The sequence below is a fragment of the Saccopteryx leptura genome, chromosome 13, assembly GCF_036850995.1.
Source record: "Saccopteryx leptura isolate mSacLep1 chromosome 13, mSacLep1_pri_phased_curated, whole genome shotgun sequence".
In the NCBI taxonomy this organism is placed as follows: domain Eukaryota; kingdom Metazoa; phylum Chordata; class Mammalia; order Chiroptera; family Emballonuridae; genus Saccopteryx; species Saccopteryx leptura.
Genome location: NC_089515.1, coordinates 53,655,748 through 53,675,999, shown reverse-complemented (window position 1 = coordinate 53,675,999; position 20,252 = coordinate 53,655,748). Strand labels below are relative to the sequence as shown.

The following is a 20,252-nucleotide window of genomic DNA, read 5'->3' as shown; positions in this document are numbered from 1 at the left end:
AAGTTAGCTTTCAAATCTATCTCTTTCTGTTTCCACTTATGCAATTCATGCCCCGACTAAACCGGACTGCTGGCAATCCACTGAACAGGCCTGGTGCGTCCCCACTTTGAGCTGTTAGCTCATTGTGTCTCCTCGGCCAGGCGTGTCTTGCCCTTCCCATCTTTCTCTGCCTGGAGAATTCCAGCCAGGCTCTTGTTTCACAAAGGCTCATTACGTGCCCATCAAAAACTAAATCTCTCCTTACTATTCCCCTTTGCATTGCCTGTTAAAATAATTACTAAGTGATTACCCTACTAAGAGGTTGTAAACTGAGTAGTAAATTACTCATGGAGAAATAAAAGGTGGCCGCTTCAGAGTCTTCTCTCCAGTTCTCTGAAGATATTCTGTTGCTACAGAAACAGTCATGTCATTGGTTCAAAAATAATTTTGTTAGACAAGGCGCTTGTTTGAAATTATTTGTGAGACAAGACTGTTTTTGGTCACAGATTCGCTACAAGTCATGAACGTCACAGGGGTGTTGCACAGGAATGTGTATGAACACCTGCAGAGGGGGACATGCAGAGGGCGCAGCAGGAAGTGACAAACATACGTCTTATGGGGCATGTCTGCCCGTCAGTGACACCAGGAAGAGCTAATGTTTCTGCTGAGATCAACCTTGGAGTTTGACAAACTTGTTTTGTTTCTCTCTCGGTTCCTTGTGTTTTTCAGAAACCTTGGGTGTATGACCTCTGGCAGGTGTGGAATGGCTATCCCACCCAGGTAAGGGTCGCCGATGCATCCTCACTGCTGCAGCCTCCAGACCCTCGGGTTGTCCCTGCAGTCCTCACTACTGCAGCCTCCAGACCCTCGGTTGTCCCCTCAGTTAGGTCTGAGTCCCTTCTCTCCTCTGTCCACCTCTCTTCAGTCCTCTCTTTCTCCACGAGGATTACTCACCCTCATTTTTTATTAAACCAGCATTTATCTCATTCCATTAGTCTACAGTTAATTACATTACAGTTAATGTAATTATGTATTTGAGTTTAAATTTACCATCTTGCTACTATTTTTTTCTATTTGTACCACCTGATGCATTTCCTTTTTTTTTTTTTTTTTGGATTCTCACTTTTTTTATGGGTCAGTTTTTTTTTCTTTTCTTTTTTTACAGAGACAGAGAGAGTCAGAGAGAGGGATAGATAGGGACAGACAGACAGGAACGGAGAGAGATGAGAAGCATCAATCATCAGTTTTTCATTGCGACACCTCAGCTGTTCATTGATTGCTTTCTCATATGTGCCTTGACCAGGGGGCTACAGCAGATCGAGTAACCCCTTGCTCAAGCCAGTGACCTTGGGCTCAAGCTGGTGAGCCTTGCTTAAACCAGATGAGCCTGCGCTCAAACTGGCAACCTTGGGGTCTCGAACCTGGGTCGTCCACATCCCAATCTGACACTCTATCCACTGCACCACTGCCTGGTCAGGCAGTTTTTTTTCTTTTAATTTATTCTACTTCTTCCGTCATACAGCTTTTCAGTTATGTGTACTTTTAATATTTTAGTAATTATCCTAGAGATTGCCATCTGAATCTTTGAATTTTTAGAACCTAATACAAATTAGTGCCCTTACCTCTTTCTAGTCATTATAAGGTCATTAGACTATGCCATATGCCCTCCTCTCATCTCCTCTTTCAAGTACCGAAAACCCTGCAGGTTGCCACTGTTACTGTTTTGTAAATCAGTCAAACTGGCCTCTCCATGCTGTTCTTTGCATGCTGCATTTCCATACTTCCATCTGAAAGGACTATCCTTTTGGCTGAAGAGGTCCCTTTGATTTGATTATCTGAAATGTTATCATTTTGCCTTCATTTTTTGTAAAGGATATTTTTGCTGGGCATAGAATTCTATGCTGGTGGTTATTTTCTTTTAGTGCTTTAAAGATATTCTTCCTTTGTCTTCTGTATCCCATCAGTGTCTTTAAAAATTCAATGGTCCATTTTATTTTTTGCTTCTTTCAATAGGATATCTTTTTTTTCCTCTGGCTGATTTTAATAGTTTATCTTGATATTTCAGCAGTTTTATTATGATATGCATAGCTGTGGTTTTCTTTGAAGTTATCCTGCTGATATTGCTTCTTGAATCTGTGGCTTGATGTCTTCAGTTAGTTTTGCAAACATTTTAACCATTGCTTCTGTTTCTTTCGCTCTCTCCTCTATTTCTGGAGTTTCAATGACAAGTGTGCTGTATGCTAGACCTTTGCTCTGGCTGCCCTGCATCTCTTAGGCTTTTCCCAATGTTTTTCTGGTTCTTGTCTCTCTGTGCTTCAGTCAGTCAGGAGACATTTCTCCCCAGGTCTCTTGCATTTTGGCATATCATGTGAAATGAAGCACTGACTTCCTTTTGTTCTAGAAGCACTATTTTTTTCAAGAATGCTTATATAACAAACAATCTTAGAAGGTAGAGATAATGTCTTTTTGGGGGGGAACAAAAAGATAGGCATTTTTCTGTTCATTATAAAAGATATAAGTTCCCTGGCTCAGGGTTCTTCTCTTGTGACACACCCACTACCTGCGCAGGTGTCATCTGACCCTCTTTGCTTGGCCCTATGGCAATCGAGATGAGAAAACTGGCCCATATATTGATATCTTGCAGCTTATTACTGTTGAACAATAAATTATTTTTTATTTGTGATTCAGAAGTCTCATATCTTCTACCAGAATCCATGAAACTTTGACAAGCTAACTTGCAAGTAGAAGAAAAAAATCTCAGACTCTCTCACAGATCTGGATAGTTCTACTTTCCTGTCTTCCAGTTCACTAGTGCTGTTTTCAGCAGTGTCTGATCTGCTGTTAAATACATCTTTTGAGTTCTCAATTTTAGTTACTGTATTTTAAAGTTCACAAATTTTCATTTAATTCTTTTTTTTATCACCTCCCATTCTCTACTGAAAATGTCCACCCTTTAACCAAGTTTTAAAAGTAACTTTAATGTCCAAGTCTGATGAATACAATATCTTGATCACTGGGGAGGCTGCTCTCTTGCTTATTCCTGTCTCCTTATGCTTGATGACTTTGATGAATAACTTGATTTTAGAATTTTTGTCTACCTTTTTAGAAACAAAATGCTTCAAAATATTATCTCTAAGTCCTTCTTGGAAGTTGAAATGTAAAGCATCATTATTTGGGGGAATTTTATATCAATAAGTCTAAACGATAGTTTTGCCCTTAAAATGAGTGAAGTGACATTAAAGCGAATACTCTCATTTTTCTCAGCCCCTGCTGCCATCCCAGTACTGGTACTACATTTTGGAGATGAGTTTTTATTGGTCTCTCTTATTTAGCCTGGGATCTGATGTCAAGAGGAAGGTGAGTGTCTCGTTTACAAAGCTACTTTACTCAATTTTTCCAAAAGTTTTTATCCCTTGCCACAAATCCTCACCTTTAAGTTTTATTTTACATGTGTTAAGTTCCAACTCATAGCTTTCTTGCTTTTTATAACATACAGAATAGTGCAAATTATATTCATGCTTTAGTGCCTTGCTAATATTTGTAGTGAAAGATTATAGAAACGCAAACTCTGAAGCTGCTTGAGTCATTTTCTCAAGGGACAGAATTTTTAAAAAATTATTTTTAGGAAGTCTCCAGACACATCCTCTCTTTTTTGACTACTTGCAGCAAGCAAACTTTTGATTCTTTTTTTCAGTAGTTGATTTCTCTTTATCATTTACAAGGTACATAGTGCTTTTAAAAAAGTTAAATGTAGATACATGTTGTATGTTTGTAAACAAATACCTTCAGAGACATAAAGCTTTTCGGAGTTGGGTAAAGCACAGGGTCTGGGGGTCAGTTGCTTGCATTTGAATCCCTGGCTTGACCAATCACTTAACATTTCAAACTACTATAGCTGGTTAAACTCTATGAACTTGCTTTCCCTTCTATAGCGTAGAGATAAGAATAGTTCCTATCTCCTCTGGTTGTTGTGAGCAGTAAGCAAGTTAAACTCTGGGAAGCACTTCCTAGTATACAGTAAGTGCTCAATAAACTAGGCTCTTATTATTATCATTCTTACTCTTTTACTTTCATTACAAGGAAACCAAAATCTTTAACTTTTTTTTGAATGTTTGTTGAAATATTCACATGCCCTGCAATTCATCCATCTAATGTGCATAATGCAGTGGTTTTGAGTATAGTCACAGAATTCTGCAATAAACAATTTTAGGACATTTTCAACACCTCAAAAATACATTTCTTTAGCAGTCAGTTCCCATTTCTTCTGACTTCCCCAGCCCTAGGCAACCATTAATCTACTTTTTGTCCCTGTGGGTTTGTTTTTTCTGGACATTGCACATAAATGGAATCACAGAATATGCGTTTCTTTGTGTCTGGCCTCTGGCTGAGCATGCGCTTTCCAAAGTTCGTTCACGTTGGAGCCCCTGTCAGTGTTTCATTTCTTCTTTTAAAAAATAGTCCTTTATGGATACACTGCGTTTTGTTTATCCATTTATCAGGAATGGATATTTGGGTTGTTTCCACCTTTTTGGCTATTGTAAATAAAGCTGCTGTCAACATACATATACGAAATTTACATGGACATATGTTTTCATTTCTCTTGGGCATATACCTGAGAGTGGAATTCCTGGGCAGATGGCAATTCTCTGTGTCACCTTTTGGGGAACTGCCAGGCCACCTAACAAAGCAGCCACACCATCTTACACACCTAACAGCAATGTGTAAGGTTCTTAGCTCCTCACATTTTTGCCAACACTTGTTGTTTATCCTTTTTTTTTTTTTTACCATAGCTACCCTGGTGGGTGTGAAGTTTGCATTCTCCTGATGCCTAATGCAGTTGAGCATTTTTTCATGTGTTTATGGGCTGTTTGTATGTCTTCTTTGCAGAAAACTTTTGCATTTTTATGCTCAGCAGTGGTAACTTTGTAGCCCCCATTTGCTAATACAGTTATTTCATTCTCTTTCATCTGCAGACCTCTTATGTTAGTGGTTGTGTAGCTTTGTTCTATGTCTTTTTTATTATTCCTTTTTGGAATTAGACATGGAATAAATAATGAGTGTCACTGTGTACAAGATAAAGCTTGTGTGTGCACGTATATATTGTGTGTGTGCATGTATCTAGTGTGGGTGTGTGTGCATGTATATGTGGTGTGCGTGCATGTAGCTCGTGTGTGTGTGTGTGTGCATGTATATGTTGTGTGTGCGCATGTATCTAGTGTGCATGTATATGTTGTGTGTGTGCATGTATCTAGTGTGTGTGTGTGCATGTATATATGGTGTGTGTGCATGTATCTAGTGTGTGTGCATGTATATGTTGTGTGTGCATGCATGTATCTAGTGTGTGCATGTTTGTGCTGTGTGCATGCATCTAGTGTGTGTACATGTATATGTTGTGTGTGCATGTATATGTTGTGTGTGTGCATGTATAAATATGTTCTGTGCGTGCATGTATATGTTGTGTGTGTGCATGTATCTAGTGTGGGTGTGTGCATAAATATGTTGTATGTGTGCATGAATATGTTGTGTGTGTGTGCATATATCTAGTGTGGGTGTGTGTGCGTGTATATGTGTGTGCATGTATCTAATGTGGGTCTGTGTGCATGTATATGTTGTGTGTGTGCATGTATCTAGTGTGGGTGTGCATGCACGTATATGTTGTATGTGTGCGTGTATATGTTGTGTATGTGCACGTATATGTTGTGTGTGTGCATGTATCTAGTGTGGGGTGTTGGGAAGAACAGCAGATGTCAGAACTTCAATGCACTTTTCAGTGCTCTCTCAACATTAAGTGACTTCACCATGAGGACAGTTCTTGTCCTGTCTCCCTCACAAAGACTATGTTTAAGAATGAAGGTAAAAGTATGTTACAAAGTGCAAAACATGCAGATGTGAGTTATTTGTTTTAAGTTATTATTATTCTTATTATTAGCTGCCCCAGTGAGTGGGAAATAACTGCATTTTCTTGATGGTTTCCATTTCCCCTTGTTATCTAGGATTTTCTGGCCCATGTCATCCACCACCTGGCTGCCATTAGTTTGATGAGCTTCTCTTGGTGCGCTAATTATATTCGCAGCGGGACCCTGGTGATGATTGTCCACGATGTGGCTGACATTTGGCTGGAGGTAAGCGTTTGCCAGTGAAACCCTAGTAACAACGCACTGTCCTGGGTCTCAGTGACTCCACGCAGGAAGAGTCGTCTGTGAGCGAGTTAGCAGGGTTCTCTGTCCCCCGAGCACCTAACATCCACAGATGTTTTTGGATCCCCATATCTTCAAGTTTAAAGAAAGGAAACCTTGAGATTGTCGTTTCCAACTCTCATTGTGCATAGTCCTGCACAGAGAGGGTAAGCTGTAGGGTTCCGCTGAGGGCAGTGGCGTGCACATCGTAGTCAGACAGGGAGCTGGGATGATTGAAGACGGGATGGCACTAAGCTCTGAAAAGGGAAGCATGGACATGTGGCACTGTGGGCTCTCAACATTGGCCAGCCGCTCACTGAGGCCACAGTTGAAGACCCGCTGGGTGCTTGCTCTGCCCTGCACTGTGGTCTTCAGCGGCATGGAGTGCAAGCTGTTAGTTACCTAACAGCCTTTACTTTCTAAGGAGCGAGGGTCCTGTTGTGTGCTGGTTCCTGGTCCCACAAGGCAGGGATCAGCGGCCAAGCGCCCGCCCTCCTGCTGGACTTAGAGCCGCATTTCCCAGAGCCACTGAGCTTGTCACTTAAATCGACTCATTTACAAGGAAGCTGGGGAAGACGATGCTAGCCCGTCTCCCGTTCAGAACTGCCTCTTGAAGAGCTAGTAATTGAATAGCAGTTGATATGTAAGAAATGAAATGAAATGTAATAGGACCTTGTTCTCCTCGGTCTGGGTTCAGCAGGCTCTGGTAGAAGGCCAGATGGGAAACCCCCCCCCCCCTTAGTGCTCCACAGGGGGTCTCTTGTCACATCTTCTTCTTTTTACCTTTCGATTTTTCTTTTCTTATATTCCTTTTAAAAAATGTGAAAACCCCTCTTAACCTAAACACAGACTAGCTCTAGCCCATTGACTGGGCTGTAATTTGCCAAACTATTAGAACCGGAAGTCATTTGAAGCTATTTCAAAGCAACTGACTATTAAAACATTAGCTATGTAGAACGTTTTGTTTCTTGTATGTGATTGTAACTAGACCTGTAAATCTCATTCTGAAGGTCAGGATCATTGTATCTGCTCCAGGGCAGCCTACGGCTTAGCAGAAGGAGGCCTGTGCCCGCTTTCTCCTGTGCTGCTCTCTGCACACAGCCACCTCTGTCATAATCACCCTCCTCTGATCATATCTCGTCACCCTGCCTGGAAATTAAGACCACATTGGCCATGACTTAATTTTATGCTATTCTCTTGCTCCCAAACCCTCTAGTTCAATGCCTTTGGTGTGTGTTCACCGTATAAACAGCGCCATCATGTTATTTAATGGGAGTTAGATGCTGGAAGAGGGAACTAGCCCAGGGTTCTGCCTGCCAGCCCTCTGCCACTGTCACTGGCTGCACACAGCTCCTTGAGCGACTGGGCGAATCACTGAGTGCTGCGTTTTCTCTGCTCACCAGTAACTTGAGAAGCCTGGTCTGACCCGTAGGGTATACTTGAAAGCTTAGCTCATCACTGCTAGAGAGCTTTCTGAGGATCCCAGGTAAAAAACGAAGCGAAGTGAAATGTCAAACGCAGAGGTCCCTTCGCGGATAAACTATGAAGGCAGCATTGCGCTGTCCGTGACCATGAATCATTCCTGATCCACAAGTCGTGATTTAACCTGGAGCCTCACCGAGTGGGGCCGGGACTCTCTACCAGCTGGTGGGGGAGACCACGCCAGGGGCGGGGGTGACGTGGGGCCTGTTCTGACGCTCTCCGGCGGGGCGAGCCCACGGCTTGCTCTTCTTCCCCCCTCGTGTTTGTCCTCTCAGTCAAGTTCTAATTGAACCCAGACACATGCAACTTTTGCCCCTGGTTAGACCTGCCTAGGGATGGAGACTATTAATCTTGCATATCCCTCGAGACAGTTGGTGCGGTTGTTTCTAAGCTCCTTCTTTGCAAGGAAAAACAGTCTCAACATGGGCCGTTTTTACCCCTGAGCGGCCCTTTCCTTCTTCGTGCATCTTGATTCTCTCTTAACTGTCCACATATTCAAGTGTGGATCCAGGACCCAGGCCTTGGACAGCATCCTCACTGATGGTCAGCAGAGGAGAGGGGTGATGGTCTGACGTCCCCCTCTGCCTAGTCAGCACAGACAGTGTGTGTATTTGCCCCGGCACAGCGACACCTGGCTCCCGCGGGCCTTCTGCACACCACCCGCAGGTCCCTAGGCCCCACCCTGCGCGTCCCTAGCTCCCCCACCCTGCGCGTCCCTAGCTCCCCCACCCTGCGCGTCCCTAGCTCCCCCACCCTGTGCATCCCTAGCTCCCCCACCCTGCACATCCCTAGCTCCCCCACTCCCTTACGTCCCTAGGCCCCACCCCTTGCGTCCCTAGCTCCCCCACCCTGTGCATCCCTATCTCCCCCACCCCTGCGTGTCTCTAGCCCCACCCCCACACGTCCCTAGTCCCCACCCCTGCACGTCTCGAGCTCCCACCTTTTACATCCCTAGCCCCCACCCGGCACGTCCTTATCTCCCACCCTGGCCTGGGCTCGGACCCTGCAGACAGCTGCCGGCTCCAGGCCAGGCTCTCTCCTCAAACTCTGGCCTTGCTTCCCGCACCTGGTGTACCGGCCCTCTATTCTAGCAATGGAGACTATTTCCTTCGGGGCCCTGTGGTCCAATCATAGCCTGACTCTGGTATGTATGGAAAAGGACGGAAGAGGAAATGCAATGTAATGTAAATCCTTGTGAAGTGTGCATACGCTGCCTCTCCGATTCTAGAGGGACCTTGGGCTTCTGGGATGTCGGTGCCACAACTCCCAGGCCTAAGCTACGCTCCTCGGAAGGATGAGCTCCCCTGGGCAGCTCCGGACCCCCCCCCCCCCACTCCCCACAGAAGGGGCTGCGTGGTGATGCAGGGGGGAATTCCTGTCAGCCACACTCCCGAGGCCTCGTTAAACCACCTTCTGTCGTCTTTCCACTCCACACGGACGAGATGAGCGGTAGAGACGAGCACAGAGGAGAGAAAAACCAAGTGCTTTAAACTCAGTTCCAACCAGGACAAGCCCCGGAGTTGCCTCCACCTGCCCCATCTGCCGCATGCCCAGCCCGGCCCCGGCCAGGACCCCCTCCTGGGCCAGCCTTGCTACAGTCCACTAACTGCCCAGTCAAAAGGAGGCATTAAGCAAATGCCCAGATGAGAGGCGTGCTCGGGGCAGCTATGCTGACCTGTAGTGCTGGTGCGCAGAAGAGATATTGTAACACATCTTGTAATATAGCGAGATAAAAAGAGTGCAGTGGGTCCACATCAGCCAGCAGTGACACTTGTCAACACCATGAGTCTTGTTTCATCCACCTCCCCATGAACCCCCCCACCAGGCATCCTATCATTTATAAATATTTAATTTAAAGAACTTGTACCAATATCACTGCCTCTGAATGCAGTCTCTCTCTGTTTTCAGTCCGCTAAGATGTTTTCTTACGCCGGGTGGACGCAGACCTGCAACATCCTGTTCTTTATCTTCTCCGCCATCTTCCTGGTCAGCCGTCTTGTTATCTTTCCCTTCTGGTAAGTAGACGGGGAGCCACACACTGCCCTCTGTCACCAGGCAGAGGTGGCCTTGGCATGTTGCCAAAGCCAGGGCGTTGCCCTTGGGTGGGTCCTCAGTTACTTGTGCCACGTTCAGTGGAGGAAAGAATGTGCAGGGGCCACTTTTCTACAGAAGTGAAGCGGCACCTCCCACTGCAGCAAAGGCTTGCAGCGAAGGGAGGGGGGCCCTGTGCACCCTGCTTGTTCCGTGAACACAGGTCTTTCTTGTGCTTTTCCAGTTACTCCCGTGAAAAGTCATTGGCCAGATATCGGCTCTCGAAACAAGAGGCATGTTCTCTGTTAAAATTACAATAATTATAACCACCATTAATTGCATGCCAGCCACTGGGTTAGGCTCTTTATGTGTCTTGGCACTAGTCTGCACACCAGATTAAAGACACCATTATCACAGTGCACAGAGGAGGAAACCGATACTCAGTTCATTCCCCACGATCACTCGTCCTGACAGTGGTTTGCACATCCTTTTAATACTGGTTTACTGACAGGCTCCTGATCAGTCCATTGGTTTTCTTGATCCAAGAGCCGGCCATGAAGAACCTATGATGTATCTTTTCTGACAGTCATGACTTTGGGAAGCATAATTTTCCACACGTTGATCGGTGGAGACCAGGGGAAAATGCGAGGGAGACATTGACGGTTTGGTGGGAACAGTTTCTAACCAGCCATGGTTTGGGACTGGACTAGGAGTTCCAGATTCTCTCAACCAAAGAACTCAGTGCTACAGGACGTCCTAAGTTCCCCGGGGAAAGAGACAGAGACCCAAGTCCCAGGCCCGGTTCCGATGGACAGAGAGCCGCTGTGACTAGCGCCCAGGGAGGTCTGGGCAGAGAGGTCAGAGCGTGCCGCCCTGTCTGGAAGCCCGCTGCATTCTTTAAGCAGGACGGGGTGTCTTGTTAGACATTTTCTGGAGACAAGAAGCGCAGTGCAGACGGTGCACATCAGTCACGGACTCACATCCGGGCTCTGCTCTTGCTGCCTGTGTGACCTTGGAGAGGTTAGATCATAGCCCTGTGTCTCAGTCTCCTCATCTGTAGAATGGAAACAAGGATCATCATGCAGTTTATCCTCGGTAATACATATAAAATAGCTTAGAACAGTGTCTGTCGCATTGTGAGGACTCAGGAAACGCCAGCTATTGTTACTAAAATTGCTAATGAGTCTGCTTTAGACTTGGGAGTCTAGTCTGGAATCCAGCCTGAAGTCCTGTTTGCTCTACTCTTCTCTGTCGATGAGTCACGTTGCCACCACTTTTGCTGTGGCTGAGCGAGTGTGTTTGTGAAGTCAGAAATCTGTGCAAAGGTAATTAACGATGGGTCAGTGGTGTCTCGCAGGTGGCAGTTGAGTGGTGGCTTTCTGGTGTGACTTTCAGGTACTCTACGTCCAGATTTGCCTACCGGGGACTCCTGTCACGTCCCACATGTTCCAGTTACCTGGAGCCTCCTAGCAGCCATCTGAAAACGTTGTGGTGTGAGAGGGTAGTGAGCACGTTTTCTGGGAAGGGCTGTAGAAGAGGATTGTACGGCTTCGAGGGCCGCATCTGGCCTCGTTGCATAGTTTTCTTTGTCTCTTTTAACTGTGCCAAGCCCGGCTTAGCACACAGGCTGTAGAAAAAGGGGCTGCGGCCCAGGGTTTGCCCACGGTCTACAGTTTGCAGACTTCGCTCTTCAAACTACGCCATTCATCGATTATTATTATCTCTCATGGTTCTGGGAATTGACTGGCCTCTGCGAGGTGGTTTTCATTCTTGTGGCTGCGGTCGGAGGGTGGCTGGGAAGTCAGCTGATGCTTTCCTGAAGGCTTTCTCACTCACATGGTGGGGGGACACATCCGATCGGCTAGCTGGTGCTGATTGTTGGTTAGGGCCTCACCCAGGCCTGCCATCTGGAACTCCCCCACGTGTCCCCTGCATCGGCCTGACCTCCTCGTCACACAGAAGCTGGCATGCAAGGCTGAGCCACCCACGAGAGAGCTGGGCAGATGCTGGCTCTCTTTTATAGTCTGGCTTCAGAATCGCCTCAGGTCACTCCCAGGCCTCATTGTCTTCATTGGATCCAGGTCAGGAAGGCCAGCTCGTATGTAAGGGAAGGAAAGTTAGACTCCATTTTTTTTAATGTGTTGATTTTAGAGAGAGAGAAAGAGAAAGAGAGAGAGAGAGAGAGAGAGATACAGGAACATCGACCTGTTCCTTAATGTGCTGTGACTAGGGTTCGAAACTGCAACCTCTGCTCTTCGGGCCAGGGCTAGACTCCATTTCCTGAGGGCAGTAGTTTCAAAAAACTTGCGGACATACTTGAAAAGCCCACACCATGGAAGCTGTCCATCAGGGAGCTCTTTGAGAAGCCTCTGAGTATTGCCGTGGTGGTTGATTTGGGATGTAGCAATGAAGGACAGCACCTCAGACTTCCCCACAGTGTCTCCGAGTCGACAAGCAAGCTTGCTCTTGTCCAGGAACCGACTGAGCGTGGCGTGGGGTTGAGGGCTGTGGGCCTGGTGTGTGCCTTTCCCACATACCCTTGACTCCGAAAACCCTGCGCTGAAGACTTTGCTTTCCTGCCAACCTTTCTGAGCTGCGAGGGGATTAGTCACGTGCATTTGGCATTTTCTTGATCTTGATTCTTTGCTGAGTGCCGAGAGCAGCCCATACCATTGTTTGCCATCTTCAGGGAGTGAGCTGAGTTGCAAATAAACCAGTACTAACAGACTGGACTGTAAAAATTTTTCTGTACTGACGCAGACTGACCTGCCCTCTTTGGAAGGCTGAGGAAAGCCTCACCACGTTATGGGAAGTAGGGAGATGGGTTTGCAATTTTTTTTTTAAGGAATCAGTTGCTCTTTGTTACTCTAGCTTAAATAGTCTTCCCATAGGCTCGAACATGTTACATAATCATCTTGTGATGCCAAAGAGGAAAAGTCAGTTCCTTGCTAGCCGGATCCAACAATCTGTCTCGGTCTTGTAACTCTGCACACTCATTTTTCAAGGATGTTTTATGAGTCCAGATTTGTTGGACTTTACAACGAAGCAAACAACGTGCAGATGATGGACCTAGTTCAGGATTCAGACATTTCAGAGGTGCTCTGGGAGGCAGTTTGTAATCGAGTTGCTCTATTCTTCCCAAGTGCTTTCGTTGCACATGTTGGGGGGTGAAATAAAGGGTTGAGTGAGAGAGCTGACCCGTCTGAAATTTTCCTGGAAGCTCTGAGAGATAAAACTGGAGCTTGTCCGTGACACTTGTCTTTCCCTCTCTTGGGCTTTCCTTGTGTTTCCCCTGGCCTCCGGCACACTGGCTTTCCCATGGTGGGATTCCTTCTGCATTTGTACAACTGCGTCCCCCCTTCTCCTCTCCTGCTCTTTACAGGGTTTTATTTAGCTGAGTCTCGGTCACAGTCAGCAAGAGTTAATGACACTTATTTTTCAAATGTTGCTACTCTCCACATCAGGCAGAAATTGCAAATGGGTATTGTCCAAATCACTCTAATCAAATTGCCTGATTCCTCTACCAGTTTGCATTTGTACTCAAAAGCTTTTAAACCTCAGGCTTATGTTTCTCACACCGCATTCCCAACTATTGTTTTAAAATAATGACTTCCATATTTTTTGTGTGTGTGTGATCGAGACAGAGAAAGGGACAGATAGGGACAGTTAGACAGGAAGGGAGAGAGATGAGAAGCATCAGTTCTTCGTTGCAGCTCCTTAGTTGTTCATTGATTACTTTCTCATATGTGCCTTGACCAGGAGGCGGGGGGGGGGGGGGGACTACAGCAGAGCGAGTGCTCAAGCCAGTGACCGGGGGCTCAAGCCAGCAACCTTGGGCTCAAGCCAGTGACCTTGGGCTCAAGCCAGCAACCTCGGGCTTCAAGCCAGCAACCTTGGAGTCATGTCTGTGATCCCACACTCAAGCCAGTGATCTCACGCTCAAGCTGGTGAGCCCGTGCTCAAGCCGGTGACCTTGGGCTTCAAATCTGGGTCCTCTGGGTCCCAATCCGACACTCTATCCACTGTACCACCGCCTGGTCAGACTTGACTTCCATATTTTTAAAGACTGGGTGTATTTATCTACTTACACGATGTCGTCCTAAAATGCTAGTTCAGGAAGGTCTTCATGAGGTTGGGAAATGACTAACTCCTGAGGCTTTCCCTCCGTACACGACAAGAGCAGGTGACCCTGCCTGTCAGCCGAGGTCACAGGGCTGCCCCGGCCAGCACGTCACTTCTCAGACCCACCAGGCCCGGTTCCTGCTCTGCAGCGTTCACAGTGGCAGTGGGAACCGCCACTTTGTATATTTGAAGACTGTTGATAATGACGTGTGTTTCGGATTTTCCAAGACGAAAAAGATGGTCTCTACCTGTGACTAGTACTCAGTGCTGAGCCCGCGGGTAGCGATGCTGTGGGAACACTCCCACCTCCGCCATAGCACTGGCTCCCAGCCGCTCTCCGGGGGCAGGACGGGTGCTGAGCCCGCGGGTAGAGATGCTGTGGGAACACTCCCACCTCCGCCATAGCACTGGCTCCCAGCTGCTCTCCGGGGCAGGACGGGTGCTGAGCCCGCGGGTAGCATTGCTGTGGGAACACTCCCACCTCCGCCATAGCACTGGCTCCCAGCCGCTCTCCGGGGCAGGACGGGTGCTGAGCCCACGGGTAGTGATGCTGTGGGAACACTCCCACCACCTCCATAGCACTGGCTCCCAGCCGCTCTCCGGGGGCAGGACGGGTGCTGAGCCCACGGGTAGTGATGCTGTGGGAACACTCCCACCTCCGCCATAGCACTGGCTCCCAGCCGCTCTCCGGGGGCAGGACGGGTGCTGAGCCCACGGGTAGTGATGCTGTGGGAACACTCCCACCTCCGCCATAGCACTGGCTCCCAGCTGCTCTCCGGGTCAGGACGGGTGCTGAGCCCGCGGGTACAGCCGCTCTCCGGGGCAGGACAGGTGCTGAGCCCGCGGGTAGCGATGCTGTGGGAACACTCCCACCTCCGCCATAGCACTGGCTCCCAGCTGCTCTCCGGGGGCAGGACGGGTGCTGAGTCCGCGGGTAGCGATGCTGTGGGAACACTCCCACCTCCGCCATAGCACTGGCTCCCAGCCGCTCTCCGGGGGCAGGACGGGTGCTGAGTCCGCGGGTAGCGATGCTGTGGGAACACTCCCACCTCCGCCATAGCACTGGCTCCCAGCCGCTCTCCGGGGGCAGGACGGCAGCACCCGGGGAGGCTTCGTGCGAAAGGGAGTTCCGTGGGTGACGAGAACCTGGGAACACTTGGAACGGTGGTCAGAGGGAGGAGTTTGTGGAAGGGAAAGACAAGACAAAGCTGAGGGCGTCCGGCAGGGCCTGCGCTGATGCTCACCAGGGGACAGTGGGGACACCGTGGGCCCTCCTGTCCTCATACAGCCAGGGCTCGTGCTGGACGCGGAGGGCAGAGCATGGGTCTCACGGGGCTGCAGCTGGCGTCCACAGCCCTCCTGGGTGACTCCCGGGGGGGAGAGGAGGGCTTGTGCAATGAGAGTCGCTCTGTGGAAGCCGGGCCGCTCCCTGAAGCCACTGCTCCGATGCCTATCTGGAACCAGACTTTCCGGTTGCACGCCTTGTGGGGAGACCGTGCATTCCACCGCAAGTGTTTGTTCTGCGTTGGGTCCCACGGGGCGCCCTTGGCGTGGCTCCTTCCCACACACTCGCACGCCGGCTCTGCTGCTATTGTAAATCTGTGCAGGGCAGCTGCACCAGTCTCTCCCTCCAAACCGCAGGGTTTTAGGAGAAAGGCCTCATTCACAATTAAGTCCCAGTCCTCTATTTGTTTATTTATTTGGAAATAATTCCAGGTTTACAGTGTAATTCAAGGGTATTAAAGAGAACTCTTACGTAAACCCTTCACCCAGGTTGGCCAGTTAGCATGGTCATTGCTTCTGTCTCTTTCTCTGCACACACGCGCGCACACACACACACACTCACACGCGCGCGCACACACACACTCACACACACACATACACACTCAGACACACACACGCACACACGCGCACGTGCACACACACATGCACACACACACATACTCACACATACTCACACACTCAGACACACACGCACACACACACTCACACATACACACTCAGACACACACACGCACACACACTCACACACACACACACACACATACTCACACACTCAGACACACACACGCACGCACACACACTCACACACACTCACACATACACACTCAGACACACACACACACACACGCACACACACACACAGATATTTTTCTGAACCATTTGAAAATTGCCAACATTGAGTCCTTTTTGTCCTACACATCCCTGTGTTATTTCTTAGCGCACGGACAGTTCTCTGACAGATCCTGCGTAGCTGTCCGTCTCAGGACACGTGGCCACCGGCCATCCTGTCCCGTCCTGGTTTTGTCACTTGGCCCAGGACTCTGTTTTCTGCTCCCCTCCCTGCCAGCCTGGCCACGGTCACACGTTGCAGTCAGCAGTCACTCCCATGGGGCGGCCCTTCCCCCCCTTGGTGTTGACGTCAGCCACACTCCTGAAGCAGTGAGACCCCAGTTTTTTCCAGGTGAGGGGGCAGCATAGGTCCGGGACAACATAGCTAGTTGTGAGATAACCAAGACGAGACGTTGGAAACACAGCACAGCTACGTTTCAAGTTAAATTGCTAATTGGGATGATTAAGAGCAGCCACCATTTGCCTTCCCTAATTATTCATTACACCTTCATCAACTGCACGGTGGCTTTGAAATACGAGGCAGCTCTGAAACATGAGGGGGCCATTACTCACCTGCAGAACCAGTGTGCATTCTCCCGGAAGCCTTCATGCTCACACCTATAATTAGCAAGGGAAAAAAGACCTGGAGCTTTGTTCTCATTAGGGAAATGCATCTCTTTGGTGGCTGCCTTTTCTAGCCCAGCAAAACTAGCTACTGTTTATACCAACGATGTGATTTTTTTTAAACCATCTAAACTCCTGTGATTTAAATAGAGAAGATGGGAGACAACCAAAAGTGTGCAGAAGGCCAGACCAGCTGTGCAGTCCACAGACCAGACATCGGGCACCCATGCGGACCGAGTCAGGGCCGTGCCCGCAGCCCAGCTGCTCTGTGCATGGATGGCTCAGTCTCCCGGCCTTCCCCGTGAACGGGGTCCCGGGTGGCCGGCCCAGCGAACGAATGCACAGGTGTTGGGGTGTCCACGGGGGGGACTGCACACAGTCGCACGTCTGTCAGGGACCAGACTGACAAGGGCAGCTCTGTTTCGTTCTCTCTTCTCCCATGTTTCTTTTAGTAGAGAGAAGAAACTGAGGTCAAGAGACTGGACCGTCCTTTTGCGAGGACACTGAGATCCATAGAAAGAGGTCCTGCAAATGTCCCTGCAGCCCTGTAACCTGCTGTCCTCAGGGTCACAGGGGATGCTCCCTTCTGAGCTCCTGTCCCTCTCTCGGGGCCCCAGTCCCCTCTGTCCTCTTGCAGAGCCTGTTCAGGCAGCACGGGGTCCCCCCTTCCTTCTGAGCCGGCCCTCCCTCTGCAGGCAGCCTCCTCCCCTCTGCACAGGTGGGGCCACTGCTCCCCCCCACCCCCACATGATCTGCCCGCGTTGTGAATGCAGGCCCTCTGCAGCAGTGGGCAGGCGGCTGTCGCCACCGTGATACTCAGCACTCAGGTCCGCAGGAGCAGGACCCTCGTGGAGGCCCGAGACCATGAGCAGGACCCTCGTGGAGGCCCGAGACCATGAGCAGGACCCTCGTGGAGGCCCGAGACCATGAGCAGGACCCTCGTGGAGGCCCGAGACCATGAGCAGGACCCTCGTGGAGGCCCGAGACCATGGACAGTACTGATTCTTATACATGATACATATCTACGACACGGTTTAATTATGGATTAGGACAGCTGAGAGGGAGCATTTTAGGCTGAGCACACAATAACGCACGCACTTGCCCCAAGACCCAGCCCATCAGAACGACCCATAGACTTTCTGTCTGTCACTTCCTGTTGACCCCTGGAGAACATGACCTTGTGCACAGCTCCACTGATACGCAATTTTTTTTTCAGTTAATCTTTTAAAATGTATTTTCTCTTCTTTGTAATTTTCTTAAATATTCACTTCACAGGAAATAAACTATAAGCCATGCAACGTTCTAGACAGAGGCTGACAAAAAGCAGGTGTTGGTCTAGATCTGACAAAGCTGGTGCTGTCATGCAGTGTTCTTTGCAACGTAATGAAAATTTGCAAAGAACACGAATGTCTATCACTAAGGGATTAAGTAAATTAATAAATTAGGGCATCTATAAATGGGCTTCAATGTAGCTGCTGCATCAGCACTATCTAGTTGTGGTTGGCAAACGATGGCTCACAGGCCAGGTCTAGCCTACTGACTGACTGTGTTGATAAAGTTTTATTGGCACTAGCCACACCCACTGGCTAGTGTGTTCATCGAGTCGTTGCAGTAGCGACCAAACAGCCCAGAGGCCTGAAATACGGTCTGTTCCTCTACAAAATGTTCTCTGCCCCCTGACATGCAGAATACAGTCTCTGACATGGAGGACTCTCTGCAGCATCACTGAGTAAGAGAAGCAGGGTGCAGAAGTCATGTGAACAGTGTGATCCCTGAGATAGGAACTCATGTGGCCTATGTACGCTTATCGATCAATGCCACCTCATTAAACTTCAACATAAAATATTCATGCAGTGATGTGGAAAGGAAGAAAAGTACCTTAAAGACTATTTTAAAGAGAGAGATCTTAAATTAGATTCACCAAAATATACTAGGTTACCTGTGAGTTGTGAGATTTTAGGTGAATTTTATTTAACCTCTTTATATTTTGCTGTAATTCCTAAATTTTTAGAAAAAATGTTTCCGTAAATAAAATGGACAAGTGGCTATTATCTTTGTTATACAGAGTTCAGGGCTCATATAATTGGTTTTTGAATAAAGAACTGATCACTCACAAAAGAAGAAATGGAGCTACTGAGCAGACACAGGGAGATGTCAGCTTTGCAAATAATGAAAGTTGAAATTGTTTTGTTTTTTAAGTTAAATTTTAAACCCATTTGATACTGGTTGGTGGTCCATTGAAACTCTTCTTGCTTGAATTGCTGGTGGCCTTATAAATTGTTATAACTTTGGGGGAGAAATTGGCAAAACCTTAATAGCTTTTAATATACACCCCGAACTTGTATACTTTTAATATGCTCCTTGAAACAGTAACCTCACATTTGAAATACACACCTCTAAAGAAATAACTTTCCCTTTGGGGAGTCTGTATGCACCAGGACGTTCCAGCAGTGTGAAATGTTTTTGATTTAAAGCTAAATGAAATTGAACATAAAACCCCACACGTATGACTTTCATAAAGGTTTTCAGTTTCTTCTGAAGTTAAATGTGTACTTACAGTGTAACACCCAACGCTTCCACCCTGCGTATTTATCTTTGAGCAGTAAAATCGTATGTTCACACAAACACCTCTACGTGGGTATTTATAGCAGTTCTCTTCATAATTGTGAAACACGGGGAAACAAACCATGGTGCATCCATAAAATGGAAAACCACTCAGCAGATGCAGAGGAACACGCAGCCGCTACCCCCCTCCCCCGCAGCTCGGGTGAAGGTCAAAGGCACGTGCTGAGTGAAGGGAGGCCATGTCACAGCTGCCACACTGCATGGCTCCGTTTATATGGCCTTCAGGGGAAGATGAAATTAAAGGGACAGAGCACAGCTAAGTGGCTGCCAATTGTGAGGCATGGGGGAGGGTGTGGCTAACCAGGGGTGGCCCAAGGCTGTGACAGCAATGTTCTGTGTCCTAACCACGGTGGCGGCTCTGCAGGTGGCTGTGCATGTTTTGTAGTTCATAGAACTGCCCACCAAAAAATAGTCAATTTTACCTGCTCTTCATTTTTTTTTTTTTTTTCTGAAGCTGGAAACGGGGAGAGACAGCCAGACAGACTCCCGCATGCGCCTGACCGGGATCCACCCGGCACGCCCACCAGGGGCGACGCTCTGCCCACCAGGGGGCAATGCTCTGCCCCTCTGGGGTGTCGCTCTGCCACGACCAGAGCCACTCTAGCGCCTGGGGCAGAGGCCAAGGAGCCATCCCCAGCTCCCGGGCCATCTTTGCTCCAATGGAGCCTTGGCTGTGGGAGGGGAAGAGAGAGGCAGAGAGGAAGGAGCGGGGGTGGGGGGGTGGGGGGGTGGGGGGGGTGGAGAAGCAAATGGGCGTTTCTCCTGTGTGCCCTGGCCGGGAATTGAACCTGGGTCCCCCGCACGCCAGGCCAACGCTCTACCGCTGAGCCAACCGGCCAGGGCCCCGCTCTTCATTTTTAAAAAATTAAAATCCATATGTATGGGATAAAATGGAGAGGTCACACACACCAAAATTCCAATGCCGTTTGTTTCGAATGATGGCACTATGGGCAACTTTCCCTTTTTTTATTTCTCCAATTTGATACGAGTCAATTATTTTTATAATCAGAATAAAATACTTTCAAACAAACCTATCCAAGAACTCTGCAGTCGTAGGCTTGTATGACGTGTGGGAAGCGACTGGACAGGCCTCCCTGTTGT

General features: G+C 48.3%; 1 protein-coding gene across 4 annotated transcripts in view; it reads left to right on the top strand.

Moving 5' to 3' along the window:
• Positions 1–20,252, top strand: part of CERS3 (ceramide synthase 3) — an 87,348-nt gene that overhangs the window by 48,486 nt on the left and 18,610 nt on the right. For all 4 annotated transcript variants that reach the window (XM_066355085.1, XM_066355083.1, XM_066355084.1 and 1 more), the window contains 4 exons: positions 709–759; positions 3,244–3,336; positions 5,973–6,101; positions 9,546–9,652. In XM_066355085.1, the coding sequence (XP_066211182.1) occupies positions 709–759; positions 3,244–3,336; positions 5,973–6,101; positions 9,546–9,652 (380 nt within the window). The remainder of the gene's footprint in view (positions 1–708; positions 760–3,243; positions 3,337–5,972; positions 6,102–9,545; positions 9,653–20,252) is intronic.